A 19730-nucleotide genomic window follows, 5' to 3' on the forward strand; every position below is an offset into this window, starting at 1 on the left:
TTCGTCGTCTTCGTCTTCTTCGTCTTCGTCGTCTTCTTCGTCTTCGTCGTCTTCCTCGTCTTCGTCGTCTTCGTCGTCTTCGTCTTCGTCTTCTTCGTCTTCGTCTTCGTCTTCTTCTTCTTCTTCGTCTTCGTCTTCGTCTTCTTCGTCTTCTTCGTCACGCTCAATCCTCACTACTTGGACTTTAACTCTTTCTCTCATTGTTGTCGGTTGCTATTATTTTTTAAAAAAAAAAACTATTATTCAATTATATATTTGCTGTTCTAAAACTGAAAACCATATGTTCATTTCTTATTTTACATTCTTTTGTCCTTTTAAATTAAATATATCTTTTCTTTTCTTTTTCTTTTTTTTAAAAAAAAACTATTATTCAATTATATATTTGCTGTTCTAAAACTGAAAACCATATGTTCATTTCTTATTTTACATTCTTTTGTCCTTTTAAATTAAATATATCTTTTCTTTTCTTTTTCTTTTTCTCGTCTCTAGTGACAAGTTAAAGTATAATAATTAAATTTGGTTGTTTAATATAATTGTTCTTTTTTAAACGGTAAGGGTTTTTTTTCATTCTTAGATTTTAAAATGTTACACACTTAATTATTATGTTACGTCGAATAATGGGTGAATCTTGTTTTAAATATAGACTTTCAAGATCTATACGGTTGACCCCGTTTTCTTTTTTTATTATTATTATTAAATACTAAAGTTGGTATTTAATGATAAAGTAAAATTTTAAAAATTAAAGTCTTAACTAATGATTATTCTTTTAATTTTAAATTAATTAATCCAATTGAAACTAAATACTAAAAATGAGAAAAACATGTCATTTTTTTTTTCATTTTTCCTAAAGGTAAATATACGAACCAAATGAAAATTAAAAAAAAAAAATTGTGAACGTCATGTTGTTTTTATTTATTTAAAAAAAAAATATACTAAACGTGAGAGAGAGAGTTCAAAACTACAATGAGTGAGGAAATAAAGTTGTGGAGATGTTGTTATTGCCTTTATATTTCAACACTATGTATTATTGTCGTATAGTTATTAAATGCATGTCTTTATCAAAATTAATTAATTGACTTATCAATGTATGTCTTCAAAAAAAATTCTTTTTCTTTTTTTTTTCTTCTTTGACAAAATATATATATTTTTTTTTAAGAATTACTTAAAATGTTATATATAATATTTAAGTATAATAAATAGGTTCTCTTATGAAGCATCGATACAATTAATCAAAATTACTTATTTAATCGCTCTTTTAAAATATTGAAAATCCATTTTTAAAACACATTATTTTACTTTATATCTTAAATAATTAATGGACTAAACAAAGTAAGTTAGATAGTAATTTCATCCAATTTCACCATAAATTTGAAACTAAAATTCAATTAGCCAACCAAATTGAGTCATTTAAATATTGAAATTACCACAGCCAATTTTTAGAAATATTAAAAGAAAAACTATTTTATTGATAAAAGCTCAAAGGAATTAGAATCAAATGAATTATAATAAAAGTTACTTTTCTCCCATGTTTATTAAAGTGAATTAGTAATGAAATCTACTATGAAATCACCCACCGTTAATTCGAAAATCATATTCACGTTTTTCATATTCTACCTCTTGAATAATCTCATTAATTTACGAATCACGTTCTCATTCTTCTTCGTGCATTTGTCAAGTAAGTCTTGTCATTCTCTTTTTCATATTCTTTTATTCTTTGAACTCGACTACATTTTTAACTAATTAACTTCAAAATAATATATCGATTAAAAACTCAATCCCAAACCGTAAATATGACTTTTGCTCTCTTGTTTACATCATTGTCAAGTTACAAAATTTACATTACTTTTCTTTTACATATATTCCTTTTATTCTTTATATCGATTTCCATTTTCTCATTCACCGTTGCCAAATTGGAACACTGTAGAGATGTCGTCGATGATCATCGAATAGTTCAATATGGAACTGACACCATAAAGAAAAGACTGATGGATATTTTAGAACATTTAAACATCAAACGATTTACTAGGTGTAAAATTTTGATTTGAGTTACAGTAAAATTGAATATTAAATAGAAACTTGTGAAAATTTATGAATTAAGTAGACACAAATCAAATTGAAAAATTTCAAAGAAAAACTAAAATTATAATTTGAACTTACAAATACAAGAATAGTATTCTAAATATTAAATAACGTACAATTCACAATAACATGAAGTAAACAAAACGACGAGTTATTATCCCCATTATCCCCACGTAAACTCACACTAAACATAAAAGAATAGTCAAAGTCAACTTAATCTATCCATAGTTAATATGATTCTTCTTCTTCTTTTTTCTTTTTAATCTAAATGATCGAAAATATTTAAAAAATCGATATATAATATTAAATTGGATTCCTAATAAATTAACAAAGATTTGGAACCAAATTATACTTCAGAAAAAAATTATTTATTTGTTAAAAATGAAAAGAAAGAAAATATATACATAAATTATCCCTCAGAATTATGAACTATGGACTATGAAGTGATATTTAGATAACACTCCCAAAAAAAGAAAGAGATTTTTTAAAATTTCTATATATAAATTATTCGTACAAAAAAAGCACCCACCAACCCACTCGCCACTCACGAAGGTGACATGACGCGCTATTATTCTCTTTCATACTTCGTGGCGCCTGTTTTTCACGTGTTAAAGCAGGCGAGCGAATAAGGTTCTCTGACGTTAACAGCGACGGCAACCGCTTTCCATTTTCATTGGCTCTCCGTCGTACTATCTGTACGGACGATCGTGACGACTTAATTTATTTAAATCTTACCATTTTTTTTTTTTTGCTCCATCTTTTTAGATAACATTTGTTTTTCTTTTTCCATTTTTTTTCTCTCTTACTTTACTTGACTTTTCTTTTTTACCGAATAAATAATATATATATATATATATATAAAGTATTTTTCCCATTTACCATTTTTTAATAAGAAAATTAAATAAAATAGACTAAAATATTTACGAAAATGAAGAAGCAATGTGAGCATTTTTTTAATATTTTAAAATTATCTTTCTTTTCATCGTCTTCTTATTTTTCTTTTTTTTATCTTCTTTCTTCACTCTCGTTTTAGATTTAGGGTACAATCTAAACGATCATAAGAAATAAATGATGTATAGCTAAATCTAAACTAACCTAACAATCTTGAAAAAAATTCAAATGTAAAATATATTATGACGGAGGGCGTGGTTGACAAGTTATTATTCTTTTATTTTGTGAGGTGGGGCATTTTTTGTTTTTAAAATTTGTGGGTATTTTTCATTTTTAAAATTTTTGTAAATATTTTGGTTAGGTTTTGCTTTTTAGAAAAATGAGTGTGAAATGTGATTGGCTTAAAAGAAGAAATAATTAATGAAATAATAATACAAAGCGTGGGTCTGGTCTGTTTCTTGTGGTAATTTCCTCCCATCCATTTTTGGTGGTGGGAATCAAAACACATCGACTTTTATTTTATTTGCCTTTTTCTTCTTCTGGGTTTTCAGATTCTTCCCCAATTTTTTTTTTTTTTTTTTCCTTTTTTTGCTCTCTCAAACACTTCCTTCTTAGGGTTTGTAAGGATAAAGAAAACAAAATTCCAAATTTGCCATTTTTGTTGCTGTTTTTTTTGCTTTGAAATCTCTCATTCCCTTCCCATTTCAGTAGTTGAGTTGAGCAGTGTCTTTCATTAAGTTTATTATATATTCTCCTTTTCCATTTTTCGCCTTCCTTCTCTTCCGTTTTTGTCCTATTTTCTTCCTCATTTTTCATCGAAATCCCCCCTTCTTTTTGTTCAATTAAAAAACCTGTTCTTGTTGTTCTTCCTTTGAGGGATTTTTTTTCAAAAAGAATGGTGAGAGGAAAAACTCAGATGAGAAGAATAGAAAATGCGACAAGTCGGCAAGTGACATTCTCGAAGCGTCGGAATGGGCTTCTCAAAAAAGCCTTTGAGCTCTCAGTTCTCTGTGATGCTGAAATTGCTCTCATCATTTTCTCTTCTAGAGGCAAACTCTATGAATTTTCAAGCTCAAGGTATGTATATATATATATATATGTGTGTGTGTATCTTTCTTCTAAATAACTACTTTCATCTCATTTTACTCATTTCACCAAATTATCATGTGGGTATAATCAATTAAGAGTAGAGAGAATTAGTTCAAACGTTCTGCTATCGTTGAAAATTAGTTCAAATGTTCAGTGTAGGCATTTTTATGAAGAAAGCCAGAAGGAATTTGAGTATTTTCTTTTCATAAATTTCCATTTTTTGGTTAATTAGAAGAAAAAATCAGTTTAGATAAGCTATAATTTCTGTTACTTTATAACAATTGAACTGTCACTAAACTGATCAACATTAGTATTATGGAATGAGTTCAAAATCCAATAAAGTAAGGTTATGATATGATAATGTTCAATTTTTGAACATTAGGGTTTTCTTTCTTTTGGGTAATAATAATGTCTAGAAGAATACATATGAAATTATGCACAAAAGCAAGCAATATATCCAAAATCCAATGATGTTTGGTCTCGTTTTGGTAAGAGCATTAAAGGACAGTGGTTCAGAAAATTGAAATTTGGTCCAAAATTTTTTAGCCAAATTGGTACAATATTATTATGCCATAGTACTGAAGAAAAAAGTCTTTATTTCTGCACTATCTTCTGTTTAATATTCTATCAATTGATACAGTTTCTTTTGAGAGAGAGAGAGAGAGAGAGAAAAAAAAGGAAAGAAAAAAAGAGATGAGTTTCTGCATAATTAACTGGAATCCACTTTAAATATCACCTCTAATCTTAAGATTATAATAGTCTCAATCATGTACTAATTACTTGATTAATTTACTAAGGTTTGTTCCTATCCTTAATTATTAGAAATCAAGTCAAAATTCTACGTTGATTAGATAGGAAGATTTGGAGCATAATCACTGTTTCTATGAATAAGATCGAAAGCAAAGCAACGAGAAAGAAATAAAAGTGGAGATCAAGTGGGTTTTTTTTTTTCTTTTGGGTGAAAACAGTATCTTTTGTGATCTGTACAATTTATTGTTAATTATTCATATGATCTAATACTAATTTAGTTAACATTCTCTTTATGATTAATATATTAGGTTTAAAAGATCTAATTAATTAAACACAGATAATTAATTATGTCAGTTGGTGTCAAGTCACCTTTCAGCTCTCACACACTAATTGGAAATTTGCTGAAAACATTTGATTTAAAGTTTTGTTTTTATTTTATAATTTGTGCAAGTTTGTCATGTGTTTATCCTTCTTACTATTATATTCTATATTTAACTAAAATTAATATATTAATGTGTTTATTCTAATTTTTTTTCTTAAAAAAATATCCATTAATATCTCTAAATTTCAAATCGTGTATTAAGTAAATGTATCAATTTAAAATTTGAATTTTTGTTGGTTTACTAATCTATATCTCTTTCAATTTTATTTGAAACTCTTAAATTAAATTTGAGTAAAATAATGACTTTACCAAGACAAAATTAAGAAGAAAAATGTCAACAATTTCTTCATCTTGAATTAAAGTGTGTTACTTCAGCATGCAGGCCACGGTGGAGAGATATCTAAGGCATACAAGATCAAATCAATCCCATCATCTTGATCAACTTTCAGCTCATCAACCCGATTTACAATCTGTGCAGGTTTGTCCAATGTTAGAACGAAATATCAATGCCTCACTTTTATAAAAATGTTTACGAAGATATTGATAAAAGTTATAGAAGAAAAACGGATAATTGTTTTAATTATAAACTGCTTGAAGTAATTCGAAATATATCAAAATACCACTATTGTTTATTAAACAAATTTTCCAATGTTTACTCGTTTTGTTATATTTTGAAACAATTATATAGATAAAAAAACAATAAATATATATCTTTTGTGTTGGAAAAGTTTGCAAATACTTATAATTATATTATCATAGATATCTATTAGATAAAATATCGTTTTGACCTCTATATACCTTTATGTCTTGTATGATTCTCATACTTTCTTTTTGACAATTTTCGATAAAGAAAATAATATTTTAATCTAATTTGTACAACGGTTTAGTGTTACTATTATTATTATCTTTTATTTTCCTTTTAATAACTAATTGGTTTTGTGTTATATATGTGTATATATATTTGGTCTATGCTTTGATTGTGAGTAAATGAAGAGTGAAGCTGCAAGTTTGTTGAAGGAGATAGAATCTGTTGAAGTTGCAAAGAGGTAGAATTATAATTAAGATATATATCCTAATTGTTTTGGTTTTTAATTAAACACTTGAAGAGTACTTATATTTAAACAGGGTTTCTAAATTAATCGTTTGTGTTTAATTAAAGTTTTGAATATTTGTTTGTTCTGATCATGTGAAATTTTCTTTGGATTTTGTTGTATAAACCAGAAAATTGTTAGGTGAAGGTCTAGGAAAAAGCTCATATGAAGAACTCCAACAACTAGAACAACAACTAGAAAGAAGCTTATCCCATATTAGAGCTAGAAAGGTTAACAAACTCATCAACTACACCTCTTTTACACACACATATATATGATAATAGCATTCATGTAGTTTGATAAATTATATAACACATTCTTCAACTTTGCCATAGTTTTGAATTTCTTCGATGTTTAAAAATGAGCATAAATTTGTTAGAGTTTTTGATAATTTTAGGTATAAAATGGTGTGACGATGACTAGGAACGATAATTTGGATATTGCACCATATTGTTTTCGATCATAATCATATGATTTTAGATATTGATTTTGACTTTAAATTCTAATGTTTCAAGTGTAGCTTTAAAACATTTATGGAAGTCGAAGTTTTCATCATTTCCAAATATCTAATTTATAGTCAAAATAATGTTTAAGGTTTCATTAACTATTTTATTTTATTTATCTATGAGTATCATAAAATCTTTGGCTCATCGGTTAAATTCTATATATGAACTTAGGAAACTATACATTAGCCCATGTTGTTTAATTTCAACTATATTATATAAATTTTTTTCGGGACATTTTTAAAAATAGTAAAATATTAAAACTATTTACATAATAGACCAAAAATCATCCTTTTTTATAGGCTATTTAAATTTTTTTTCCATAACAATTCCTCTTTATTAAAAATATATTTATTCAAGATTGATGAGGTCAATATTATAACAAAAATGCAACAAGTTTTGTTTTGATATTGAATTGAGGAAGAAGTTGACATGAATTGATGTGTCTTCATGTTTTCTGATTTTCAGAATGAGGTTTACAGGGAACAGATAGAACAACTAAAAGAAAAGGTTAGAAAATTCTTTTTAAAATCAATAACTAAACAAATAAAATTTTCAAAAACTTGATATTTTCCTATGTGATTTTATGAATATTTTCTAGGCATTAATGTTCTTTAATTTTTTCTTGTTCTCTAATTTCTTTTTTTTTTTAATTTAATTTAAAAAAAAAAACAGGAGAAGCATTTGATAGCCGAAAATGCAAAGCTAGCTAAAAAGGTGAGACAGAACGAATCAAAATATTTATAAGATAGAGTAAAATATCATAGTTTATGTATAATTGACCACAATAGGCTATTATTTGTATCCATAATAGATTATGATATTTTACTATATTTTATAAATATTTTTGAATGTTCTAACAATCTTTTCTCACATTCTCTCAAATAAATATTTTTTAATGTTCTAACATCAACGTTACCTATTGTCGAACTACGAATTTTTTTTTTCCTATTATGTTGTCAACTTCTTCTTCTTCTTCTTTTTTTTTTTTTTGGAATTTAACTACGAGAAATGATAAAAATAGGCTTAATAATCTTAGGTATTACATTAAATTTTCTCACACATGAGTTTAAGTTTTTTTTTTTTTTTTTTTTTTATCACGATTATTAAAAAATAAGTTCATGTTTATATATGTTAGATATAAAACTAGGAGTTAATTAGGGTTTAGTTCAATCATTTGTCTAACTTGTTGAAACACATTGAAAGTTGAAAAACGTCTAAGATGAAAAAGTGATTTGTGATAATGATGCAGTACTTTGTTGAAGAGGAGCCTCAACAATCTCCAACTGATCAAATACAGATAGCAGAAGTTTCACCTAATTATGCAGAAAGTAGTTCCATTTCAGACGTTGAAACTGATTTGTTCATTGGACCACCCAAGTCCAGATCCAAGTGACTTTCATTTCATCTTCGTTTTATAGTAATCAACCCCTTAATTAACCTTCCTTTTTCTTTTAATTAATTAATTAATTATATTGAATTGTATCATAATAATTATGTTAATTATATAAATTTCCATCTGGGTTTTCTGTTTTTTTTCCTTTTTATTTGGCAGCGTTGATTAATAATGACGTCAATATGAAGAAGATCATCGTACCCAAAATGTATATTAACAAATTTTGTAGATTTTATTATAACCTAGAAGTTATAATAACATGAGATTAGTAGAAATATTGTAACCAAATAATGAATAGTAACAAAATATGGAAGAATTGTATAATATTTTTTCTTCCTATTTTTTGTTTTCGAATAAGTATAATTTTATTTGGATGATTTTAAGATTATTATTAGTACAACATTAGTTTTAATAAATAATTTTCCTTTAAAAAATAATAATTTATATTTTGAAATGCATTCTATTAATTTTTTCTTTGAACCCTTTGATTTGTTCACAAAAGTTAAAGTCATTTGATGTTTTTGATACATATTACAATTAACTATATCATAATACAATGTGATTAAAGTTGGCTTGTGTATATGTCATGTAATGCCAAACACATAAACTAACGAGTTTTATTATGATAAAGTTTATTCGATGTCATGAGAAGTAATTTTTTTTTTCTTTTTTTAATTTTTGTCTATCATATAACACTATAATGAATTTGAAGTTTCTTTACAAAATATCAACAAAGAATAAATTAAATATATGTATAGGTACCTAAGTCAAATTATTAAAAAGTAACTATTTGTGTATTAAGATATTAGTTATGTTGATAAGGACTTAAAAGCCCATCTAAATTTGTTTGTCAACGTATGATGAATTATTGCAAGGGGAAAAATGAAGATTGAAGATAAATATAAGTTGTATCCACTAAACTCTACAAACATGTTTTTTTTTTTTTTTTTTTTTTTTCCTTTTCCTTTCCTTCTTTTTTTTTTTTTTTTTTTTTTTTTTTTTTTTTTTTTATAATTGAGTTCTTCGAACATTATGACAAAAAATATGTCTTCAATAGCTAATATGGTTTCATATAGAGTAACATTAGAGACTTGTTTATGAAGTTATTCTTCCAATTTGCTTTTGTTCGAAAAAGAGTGCTGTCTGATAACTCATTTTGGAGTTTGTTCCTTTTGTATAAGTAAAATAGGGATAGATGGATTCAAACCACATACCAATTACCATTTAGCATGTGAATTTAAGTATGGTTTGCTTTATTGTGAGTTTGAAGACGTTCTCGTCATACCCTTGTCAAATTTTATGGTTTTCTTTGATTTTTCCTTCAAAATTTTTTTTTGATTAATCCCTACGAACTATTATTTCACACCATGTTGCAAATATTGATCTTAATAGACCACAAGAATCTATCCGATAGAATTTATTATATCTACGATCTTTTTAAAATATTACTATATACTTTATTATTATTTCTAAATGATTTGTAGATTATAATAATAAAAAAAAAGGATAGTTGCAAATTTAGCAATTATATTCAAAATAATTAAGTATATAGCAACATTTTAAAAAAATTGCAAATATAGCAAAATCTGTCAAAATCTATCAATGATAGAAATCTATCACCGATAGACCATGTAGCAAATGTTGGTCTAATAAACCATAAGAGTCCATCAACGATAGAAGTATATTACCGATAGATTTTACTATGTTTACAATTTTTTAAAATATTGCTACACAATTAATAATTATTTTAAAAATTGCTATCCATTATAATTAAAAAAAACTTATATTTGATGTGGGCTCATTAGACAGAGGCCCAACACTCAAAGGCCCAAACATTCGGCCTCCTTACCTATAAACTGCCGAAGCTTCCAGAATGAACGGCAGAAGTTGAAACTTGAAGAATACTTCGAGAGAAATGGCGGGAGAAGCTGAAGCACCAAGGAGGGCTTATGGCGCTCCTCCAAGAGCAACTCATGCTCCTCCTCGTCCTCGTTTGGAGCCTGTTGATCGAGAAAAGGTTTCTCTCTTTCTCTTCTCTATTTTTAGGGTTTCTAATTCTATCCCTTCTAGCGTTGTCTCTGATTTTCAATTTTGGTGTTCATTAGCTTGTTCTTGAATCCACATTCAGATCAATCGTTTTCTTATTTATTTGTTCTAGAATTTCGTTGGAATCTCTTTATTTTGGTGCTTGTTACTTGAATCTCCGATTATTGCATTTTCGCTGCTCGTAGTGTTCGGAGCTGGCTGTGTAAATATAGATAGCAACTTTCATTCTCTATGTTGAGTAATTTCCTTTCTATTGCTGCAGACTTGTCCTTTGCTGCTTCGCGTTTTCACGAAGGTACGTCGTTTTTTTATGCTGGGTTTTGTTTTTGTGGATTTTGTTCCATATCTATTCAAAGTACCCAAAACAAGTGTGTTTCATCGACCTGGGAACCGTAGTTTAATCCAACCGATGTATTAGGGATGAAATGAAGTGCGTTGGGTGTCGAATTTGTGTGAAATGTTCGAATTTATGCCATTGTGTTGATAGATGGGGTTTAGGAATCTGATTAGAGGATAACTTAAAGCAAATTTCCGTGGTTTCGGGTGGCTACATTTAGGTTATGAGGAGTCTGGTTCTAAATAATGCTACACTTGGATAAGGAAGGGTAATATTGCTGTTTATTTTTTTTCTTTTCATATTTTTGGTAGATTGGGAGTCATCATTTCAATGAAGACTTCGCTGTGAGGGGCAAGGAGCCGAGGGATGAGGTTCAAATTTATACCTGGAAAGATGCTACTCTTCGCGAACTAACTGATCTGGTTGTATTTCTTATTCCTTTTTAACCTCTTCTCCCTCCACGCTTTGCATGACATAAATGCGACTGATCTGTATCTTTTTTAATGTATATCCATGATGCATTCGTAGAAACTATTTTCCATTTCATTGCTCCTTGATCTCATGTGTCTACTTTTCTTTCCATTTTGGGTGAGGGAGTTTACAGGTCAAAGAGGTAGCTCCAGAAGCCAGGAGGAGAAATGCTAAACTTTCCTTTGCTTTGGTTTATCCCGATAGACATGGTCGGTTTGTATTGAGAGAGGTGTATATTTTCTCTTCCCTTCTCCCACATATGTCATGCATATACACATATAATACAATGTTTTTAGGATGAACTAGGGAAACATTCTTGACACTTTTCTTTTTTACTTAGTTAAGTTTATCAATTTGAGCACCCAAGTTGAATAAGTGGTAAAATGAATTAATGCTGAACTGAAATCTTTTGTTCTAACCATACTGTCATCATGTCCTGCTGTAACTTGCAGTTTCTTTAGCCGCAAAGATTTTTCTGTGTAAAGGGCTTAAGTACGTGATATACTCGAATCCGTAATAAATTTCCCAGAATTCATTGACCTCATCTGTAATTTACGTTTACAAATATATGAAGAAAGCGAATTTCGAGTTCTATAGTAGATATGACTAGTTACCATTTTGGAGGTTGATGGTTTGTTCTTCATCCATCTAATTGTTGTGGTGTGGATCCCTCATCAAACACATGGATTACTATTCTCATTCACAACTAATTTTGCGATAGAATCTTATATTTATCTAATTATTTATCATATCTTAGGAAGCCTAAATGAATATTTGGTCTAAATCATTGAGGGGTATGTGAGGATCTCATCCCATGTGGGACAAACGAAGAAATCTCATCATCTTTACTTGATACATTTTCTCATTACCCGTTGGTTTGAGGATAGAAATACATGCTTATGTAATGTATTGAACTAAAAAAAACTAGCTTGAGTCATACAGATTCTGTTTCTTCATTTGAAGGTAGGGAAGACATTCTCGTTTGGAAATAGACGATTAGACGATAGCTTGGCTTTGGGAGAACTTGGTTTTCAGGTAAAACAAAGCATGGCTTTCTTTTTTGCCTTATCAATCCTGTATTCCTTATCAAACTTGGTGCAATTCTTCCCACGCAGATTGGAGATTACTTGGACGTGGCAATCATATAGGGTATGTGGTGCGTTTATATACTAATAATTTGCCTATGGTGAAGAACAAAAAGAATGAGGATATTAACTTCAATCTTGTAATGTATATTCCATTTAAGAATTGGTCGAAAATCCTTTACCTTGTATGTTTTCTTCCCCTGTGCCATATGAGGTAGATCGTGATAGTCATTGTCACGTTCCTTTGAGTTACCTTCTTGATGTATTGCATCAGATGAACCGGGCCATATAATAGAGTTTTCGTTGGGACGATAATGGTGGAACTATTTTAGGCCCTATGGTTTCATTAACATGAGTTTTTCTTTACAAAAATCAAAGTCTTTGTTGCATGCGTTACTTTTAGTGCTTCTTTTACTATCACAAATACATATTCTAGCATAATGTTTAACAGAAGGAAAAAATAAATAAATAAATAAAAATTAAAATTGGTTCATATACTTTCATAGGTAGTGTAGTTTTAATTGGCTAAGTCGATGATATATATCAACCATATTGCGATTCTTTAATTATCTTGTTCTGGGTAGTCTTAATTAGCTTACCTAGCTCTGTACCAATGCATTAAAAATCAATTCAAACATGTATAAATTCAAAGTTTAATATATCAATGCGTTAAAAATATATAAATTCAAAGGTCCAATATGAATAATTAAAACTATAAGAAAGTTTTAAGATAATTAATGTTTTATATTTTATTTTATGGATCTATTGAACACACTTTTATGATTAATAACTTATTGTTTTCTTAATAAATCATAATCTATTAGATACGGAAATGGTAAGTTAGTAAACAATACTTATTTTATTGGTTTTGATTCATATATATAATTTGTGACATTACACGTATGTAACTTCAAATTAAACACACGAATTCAACATAAATCCTTTTATTAACATGAATAGTAAATATTTTAACACAAGCGACCATTTCTTCTCAAGCATCTCTAATCAAGATAGTTGTATATGGATCTATATGACAAAGTGCTGTAATCGCCTTGATTCCATGAAATGATAGACATTAAATGGCTTTACGAGTGCATACTACCCAAATATAGCAATGCCCTAAAAAAACCTGAGTACATGCTACTCAAATACAACAATGTCTTTAAAAACCTTCCAACGTTGTAATTAGGTCAAAAATTTCAGTTTCAAGGTCGAGAGCATTATATAAAGGCCAAATCGGAGCATCTATTCTTGTTAATATTTATTTTAAAGATAAAAAGTTAGATTCGGTTGTTATGTTGTGTTAATATTTATTAATAAAGATAAGCGGTTGGTTTTGGTTGTTATCGTTGGTTAATATTTATGAATAAATACAAAAAGTTGACTTTGGTTATACCTAAAATAACAGTGTGAGCTTTGTGGGCTGGGTGGTATATTTATTCATGTGGAAGATAGAAGTAGGTGAAAATGTGCAATTTAGAAAGTGTTTTACGAAGTACTAAGTGGTGTGTGGTGTTGAACACTATATTACCATTGTGAGGATTTGTGCAAGAAGTTAGCGGGAGCCTGACATTAACATTGAGCATTCTGAAGAGTCTCATATGATTTAGAGAGAGTTTAGATCGAACATGTTGTTCACACATCAAGTGATTTAAGAGAGTCTAAACGTTTATCTTGCAAAATTTATGTACCTGAGATTCTTTTCAATCTTTATAAACGATTTTTTTAATTGGACAAAAGATCCTCTTGTAGGTATGATTTCATCGAATTGGGTTACCATTTATTTTTCAAATTATGTTCTCTTTGGATGTAGAGGACAGGTCCCATTTAAGTGAACATCATGAGAATAGGTGGCAAAAGAAATGTGAACTTGCAATTTTCGTATTGATCAAGCTTTTAAAAAAAACTGTTTTCATGCTTACGAGAAAGAGCGGGAAACTAAGGGTAAAAAAGGAAAAGAAAAAATAGAGAAAATCACGAGTATAAAAGGCACCACCGGCGTTCAGTTTCCTTCCACATTTCGCAGAATTGATAGCAGCGATGACTCAACTGAAAGCTTCTGTTCTTCAGTAATCTTCGCTCTCTCTTTACCAAACTATCCTGCTAATATACAATTCTCTCCGTTCTCGTGTTCGTAGACAATGGCGGTGAATGAAGAACCGGCGCCTGTTTCGGCTATACTTGGCGATGACCGAGATGATCGCGGTACCGGAGGATATTTTCTGATCGTTTTGGCTGTTATCTTCTTTCTCTCCGCTTTCGTGCTCTTGCTTGTTTTCCTCATCCGCGGCGCCATTACTGGTGCGTTTCTTTACAAATTTTGTGATCATCATATGTGATTCAAGAAAATGAACCATGCAGCGCAGTTTTTACTCTTGCTTATTAGAACATTTCAGTTAATTTTCTCTTTATTTTCCTCAGTACTAGTTGAAAGATTTAGTTAATGTACTGTGTTATAATGTATTCTCTACGGAATCGAAAGAACTACGGTCACTTCAGACTCTGATTTATAACTGACTTTTTTCACGAGAGCTTCTTATTTTGATTGTTTCTTTGACCGCCAAATAAAGGACAGAACAGAAGTAGTTGGGATTACGAAACGAAAATTTTAGTGTAGGTATTAGTGTATAACTCGACGTTTCGAGTTTGTTAACATTTTATCCTGCGTGGAAACCTTAATCGCATTGTAGGAATTGATTCAGAATCTGTTAAAATTGATATTGAAAAGCACCGATCACTTCTTCGGTTTGATGTTCTCACTTTATTTTGTTTCTGCACAATATAGAATGGTTCCAGTATATGTGAAAGGTGAAAAATTACAATGAGCGAAGATTAAAGAACAAGTAATTGAATTTCCTAGAGCGATCTAATAATAGTCACCGAACTTTTTTGTGCAAGAAATCTTTACTGACAGCGGACTATCACTCCGAGTTTGTCTTTTTCCCTTTAGAGACTGCTAGTACATTATTGTTTACCGCAAGAGTGACTCTTCCGTGTCTGATAAAATGTGAATGACTTAATAATAGTTTACTTGGAGATAATCAATAAGTGGAGAGGATCATGAATATATGATCCTCAATTCTTCTTGGAAATGAAGTAGTGCCAAACCATGAGAGACGGAGGGAAGACGAAGGAGGGTGCAGGTAGTACGCAGTTCAAGCCCAAACGAGGAGACTGTCCTTTTATCACAACATCCATACAATATGCGTATTCTTCTGTGCTATTCTTATTGGTATTCATGTGTATGCGTTGCATCTGTTTTTTGTTTTTATACTTGAACAAGATCATCGTCTATTTTTTATAATTGCATGGCGTACAAGTTAGGAAGGGAAGGTTACTAGGTAATTCTGATCAATTACTGTTTTTGTACAAACTGCCTTACAATAAATATTCCATGCGTTCAAATGATGACTTCGGTAATATCATGCAAAAGTTCTATGTGATTATCCTTTTTATTAAGAACAAATTAAAAGACACCTGCCTGTCTATACTACTTGTGATGACGTGATTCCGTTTGTTCTTTTACTATTTGTTTAATTTGTTGTTACAATCTCTGCAGCTGAAGGGGCTATTTCAAGTAATCCAAGCAAAGGGGTAAGTGATTATAACGTTCTGTATTCCTATTTGGTTTGTGTTTATTATGGACTGGAAAAAATATTTTCCAATGCGACTACTGGTTAACGTGCAAACGTGTGTGGGTTTCCTTACTCAACTTCATCATATCTGTAGCTATTATCCTTGAACCCTGAGAATTTTTGGATTTAGTAGCTGTTTTCTGTGTGACATATGATTACGATTCCACTGCAGGCAAATGATGATCTTGCAGGCAGCGGTAATAACACAACAACTACGAATATTATTTCCTCGGGGAATGGTAATTTTACCTTATCTTTGAGTTTGGTTGGAGGAGACGCCTCAGATGATGCAATTTCAATGGTACGCCTGAGAACCTCGAACTCTTTATCTGGCATTACCGATTTCGTTGTTATTGAGTCGTGATTCTGCTTGTAGCCGAGCCCAACAACTGTAGTACCAAGAAGTGAAACCTTTCTGGTCGAAGAGGACAATTCTTTGGGTGGTAATACTAGCACAGCTTATGTTTATGTTGAATTCCTAGTTCTTGTTGTTCTCTTTCTTCTATTGACACTGTTGTCTTTTACATGTTCTCACGTGCAATTCATCATTTTGCTCGCTCTCCTTAAAGCAGCCAGAAGGGTAATAATGACTGGTTATATTTTTTCATTACATAGCTTCCATTGTTAAACATATAATTGGTCTGATACGTCCCTTGCTTAGATGGAGGTGGCAGAAAAGAATATTTGACTTGGCACATTCTCGACCTTATTGGCCCCTTTCCTTTGTGGTTTCTATTTTGTAGATGGCAAAAGAAGAGCCACAGGAAAATCAATTGCTGAAGATGGAGTTGGATCCGCAGGGTGAAGACACCGTTATAAAATTTGAAAATACAAATATTCAAGCCTCCGAATTAGTTGACTCCTCAATTCTTGGAAAATACAGTACATGGAAGAAACAAAACGACAACAAGAACGAAGATTCAATCATCCGTCTAATGCGAGACCAAATTATTATGGCAAGAATATATTTGAGTATTTCAAAAAAGAAAAAGAAAGTTGATTTGAGTGAAGAGCTCCAAATTTGTATTAAAAGGAGTCGTCGTGTACTAGGAGAGGCAAATATCGATGCTGAGTTGCATTACAGGTAATAGAACTCGGTTGTTCAGTGTCCATCTTGATATAATGCTTTACTTTAATAAAAAACTATAAAAATAACTTTGAATTGCATTGTATTATTTTCGTTATTTCATGCTTGTAATTTTTTTATAATGATCTTAAAGACTCTTCTTACGTTACACCATTTATTGTTCTATAGTGCGCCCCAAAAAATAAAGGCTATGGCCGGTGTTCTTTCAAAGGCGAGAGATCAACTGTTTGATTGCAAGTTGGTGGTCAAGAAGCTGAGAGCTATGCTGCTAACCGAAGAAGAAAAGGTTAGAAGGTTGAAAAGGAAAAATACATTTCTGACTCAATTGGGAGTTAAGGGTATTCCAGGTGGTATTCGCTGTCTGTCCTTGCGCCTTACCGTCGATTACTACCTTCTTCCTCCGGAGAAGAGAAATTTCCCTAGAAGTGAAAATTTGCAGAATCCAAAACTTCACCATTATGCCCTCTTCACAGACAACGTGGTGGCTGCTGCAGTAGTCGTGAACTCAACCGTAATGAATGCTAAGGTGAATTCATCTCATCAATTTAGAGCTTTATTCACGAAAACTGACTTTCTGTTGAACACGTATCTTATATGGCAGGTTATGGTAAATTTTATTCGTCTGTTTATGTAGTATTTTAATTTTGCATATTTCCTTGTTTGCACGACAGGATTCTTCGAAACATGTATTCCACCTCGTAACTGATAATCTCAATTTCGGAGCATTGAAAATGTGGTTTCTCTTAAATCCTCCTGAAGAAGCTACGATTCACGTTGAAAATTTAGATGAACTCATGTGGTTGAACTCGTCCTATTGCCCAGTACTCCGCCAGCTTAATTCTGCAGCATTGAGAGAATATTATTTCAAGGCAGAACAATCCACCACTCCTTCATCTAGTGCTTCCAGTTTGAAGTACAGAAACCCAAAATATCTTTCAATGCTAAATCATCTAAGGTTCTATCTACCGCAAATTTATCCCGAGCTAGACAAAATTCTATTTCTGGATGATGACGTTGTTGTCCAGAAAGATTTATCTGGATTGTGGCTCGTAGATCTTGAAGGAAAAGTCAATGGTGCCGTCGAAACTTGTGTTGAGAATTTTCATCGTTTTGACAAGTACCTTAACTTCTCAAACTATTATATCGCAAGGGATTTCGATCCAAATGAGTGCGGTTGGGCATTTGGAATGAATATATTTGATCTCAAGGAGTGGAAAAAGAGAAATCTCACTGCCGTATATCATACATGGCAGAACTTGGTGAGTCTTGCACCCATATCCCTTTGTGTTGTTTCTTTTAAACGCTTGGCCGTAGAGGATACATTTTATTATGTACACACACCAATTACTGCGCTGTTGGTTTCAGAATGAAGATAGGTCGCTTTGGAAGCTCGGAACATTACCTCCAGGTTTGATGACATTTTATGGGCTGACATATTCCCTCGATAAGTCTTGGCATGTGCTTGGATTGGGTTACAATCCAAGTATCAGCCCATTGGAGATAGAAAATGCAGCTGTTATTCACTATAATGGCAACATGAAACCTTGGATGGAGATGGCGATGACGAAGTATCGCCCCTACTGGAGAAAGTACATCGACTTCAACCATCCTTATCTTCGCCAGTGTCACTTCATTAAATGAAACTTACTGCGGATAATCGGAACTACAGGTCACTCTAACTCTCACATCTCCTCCCCCACGTTGAATTTGCTTTTCTTGGTTTACTGCATGACATGGGGCTGGGGATATCTCACATCACAGTCAAATACCTTTGTACTTCATTCAACTGGTTCTCACGAGCCTTTCATGCATCATGACGAGGTAGAAACTATATCATATGTTCGAATGTGAGAAAATTCTTATCCCGACATAGTTTAGAGTTGAAAACAGAATGAGTCGTAGATTGGGAAGTAAATGCCACATCTACTGTATTCTTCCTATTAACCCTGCTTTATCCGAGATTCCGATGAATAAGAAAACATGTACGTTTATAGGCGAAAGAAATTCTTTCCTCTGTTTCTTTTCCTTTTTGTCCATGGCTTTCTCAGTCCTCAAAACATTTTATTTATTTATTTATTTTAGGTCACAATCTTTTCTACTTTTGCATTTTTTTTCAGCATGAAACCAAGTCCTCAACTCTAATATGGGAATTTTTAGCATAACATCAGGGTTCGAGTTTCCATAGTTTCTCTTTTGTTGAGCATTTGGAGTCTCTTTTTCCCAATAAACTACCTCCCTTCTCATTCCTTCCTCAACTACACCACAATTAAGCCATATAGGGAGACACCAAAGGTTTGTTTGAGAAGAATGCCTCCAAGTTTTCCACCAACTTAGACATTCCCATGAAAGATTCATGTGGTTAGCAAATAGCAGCATGTGGTGACAACACAACAATATGTAGTGATAAAGAGCTGTTCAGGAATTTCGAGTTCAATCTCAAAACACATCCAGACCAGTACCTCCAATCTCCCCTTCAACCTGACGCTGAATCATCTCCTTCTCGTCAATGACCGCCCCACGACCAATGTTGATTTGATTATCACTCCATTTTTTTTCCTAATGCATCTCATGGCCCCTTAACTCGGCCAAGTTCAAGTGGTCGACACTGGCGGCGCTGGGAGTGATTATGAGCTTCAGCGACGGGGGGCAGTCGAGAATGGCAGATTTCAACGTGTTAACGACGGCTGCAATGCGGAAGAGTTGTGTGGATTGGGCCATAAGAATTTAGGAATTCATGTAGTGGGAGCTCAGAATTCCATGGACGGCCCATAACCAAAACTTCAGGAAAGCTCCTCCCCTTGCCTTTCCGCTAGGAATACCTCAAATAGCGTTTGATTTGAATTTAATAATTTATAGAATTTTGAACTTTTTTTTCAACTTATTCCCTA

General features: G+C 31.3%; 4 protein-coding genes across 8 annotated transcripts; all 4 read left to right on the plus strand.

The window, feature by feature from the left end:
* Positions 1-3462: 3462 nt before the first annotated feature.
* LOC103483321 (MADS-box protein SOC1-like) lies at positions 3463-8520 on the plus strand. Of its 4 annotated transcripts, XM_017043452.2 has the most exons (8): positions 3483-4047; positions 5567-5669; positions 6185-6237; positions 6413-6512; positions 7254-7295; positions 7461-7502; positions 8038-8205; positions 8341-8520. In XM_017043452.2, exons 1-7 carry the CDS (start codon positions 3866-3868, stop codon positions 8179-8181), a joined length of 666 nt encoding a protein of 221 aa, XP_016898941.1. In that variant the 5' UTR covers positions 3483-3865; the 3' UTR covers positions 8182-8205; positions 8341-8520. The 4 variants fall into 4 exon arrangements, with proteins under 4 accessions (XP_008438120.1, XP_008438119.1, XP_016898941.1 ...); XM_008439896.3 differs by lacking the exon at positions 8341-8520 and having other exon boundaries at positions 3495-4047; positions 8038-8319; XM_008439897.3 differs by lacking the exons at positions 7254-7295; positions 8341-8520 and having other exon boundaries at positions 3466-4047; positions 8038-8319.
* Positions 8521-10059: 1539 nt separating this feature from the next.
* Positions 10060-12435, plus strand: LOC103483322 (histone deacetylase complex subunit SAP18). Of its 2 annotated transcripts, XM_008439899.3 has the most exons (6): positions 10060-10198; positions 10490-10522; positions 10876-10986; positions 11169-11264; positions 11999-12070; positions 12151-12435. In XM_008439899.3, exons 1-6 carry the CDS (start codon positions 10097-10099, stop codon positions 12181-12183), a joined length of 447 nt encoding a protein of 148 aa, XP_008438121.1. In that variant the 5' UTR covers positions 10060-10096; the 3' UTR covers positions 12184-12435. The 2 variants fall into 2 exon arrangements, with proteins under 2 accessions (XP_008438121.1, XP_050941865.1); XM_051085908.1 differs by lacking the exon at positions 10490-10522 and having other exon boundaries at positions 10064-10228.
* Positions 12436-13976: 1541 nt separating this feature from the next.
* Positions 13977-16443, plus strand: LOC127143801 (uncharacterized). The gene is made up of 5 exons (XM_051086572.1): positions 13977-14421; positions 15680-15714; positions 15928-16056; positions 16132-16335; positions 16417-16443. The coding sequence occupies exons 1-5, from the start codon at positions 14262-14264 to the stop codon at positions 16441-16443; spliced, it is 555 nt and encodes a 184-aa protein (XP_050942529.1). The 5' UTR covers positions 13977-14261.
* Positions 16397-18846, plus strand: LOC103483327 (polygalacturonate 4-alpha-galacturonosyltransferase-like). The gene is made up of 4 exons (XM_017043502.2): positions 16397-16839; positions 17011-17368; positions 17514-18101; positions 18208-18846. Exons 1-4 carry the CDS (start codon positions 16499-16501, stop codon positions 18481-18483), a joined length of 1563 nt encoding a protein of 520 aa, XP_016898991.2. The 5' UTR covers positions 16397-16498; the 3' UTR covers positions 18484-18846.
* The last annotated feature ends 884 nt before the right edge of the window (positions 18847-19730 follow it).

Source organism: Cucumis melo, chromosome 6 (genome assembly GCF_025177605.1).
Source record: "Cucumis melo cultivar AY chromosome 6, USDA_Cmelo_AY_1.0, whole genome shotgun sequence".
NCBI classification, from domain to species: domain Eukaryota; kingdom Viridiplantae; phylum Streptophyta; class Magnoliopsida; order Cucurbitales; family Cucurbitaceae; genus Cucumis; species Cucumis melo.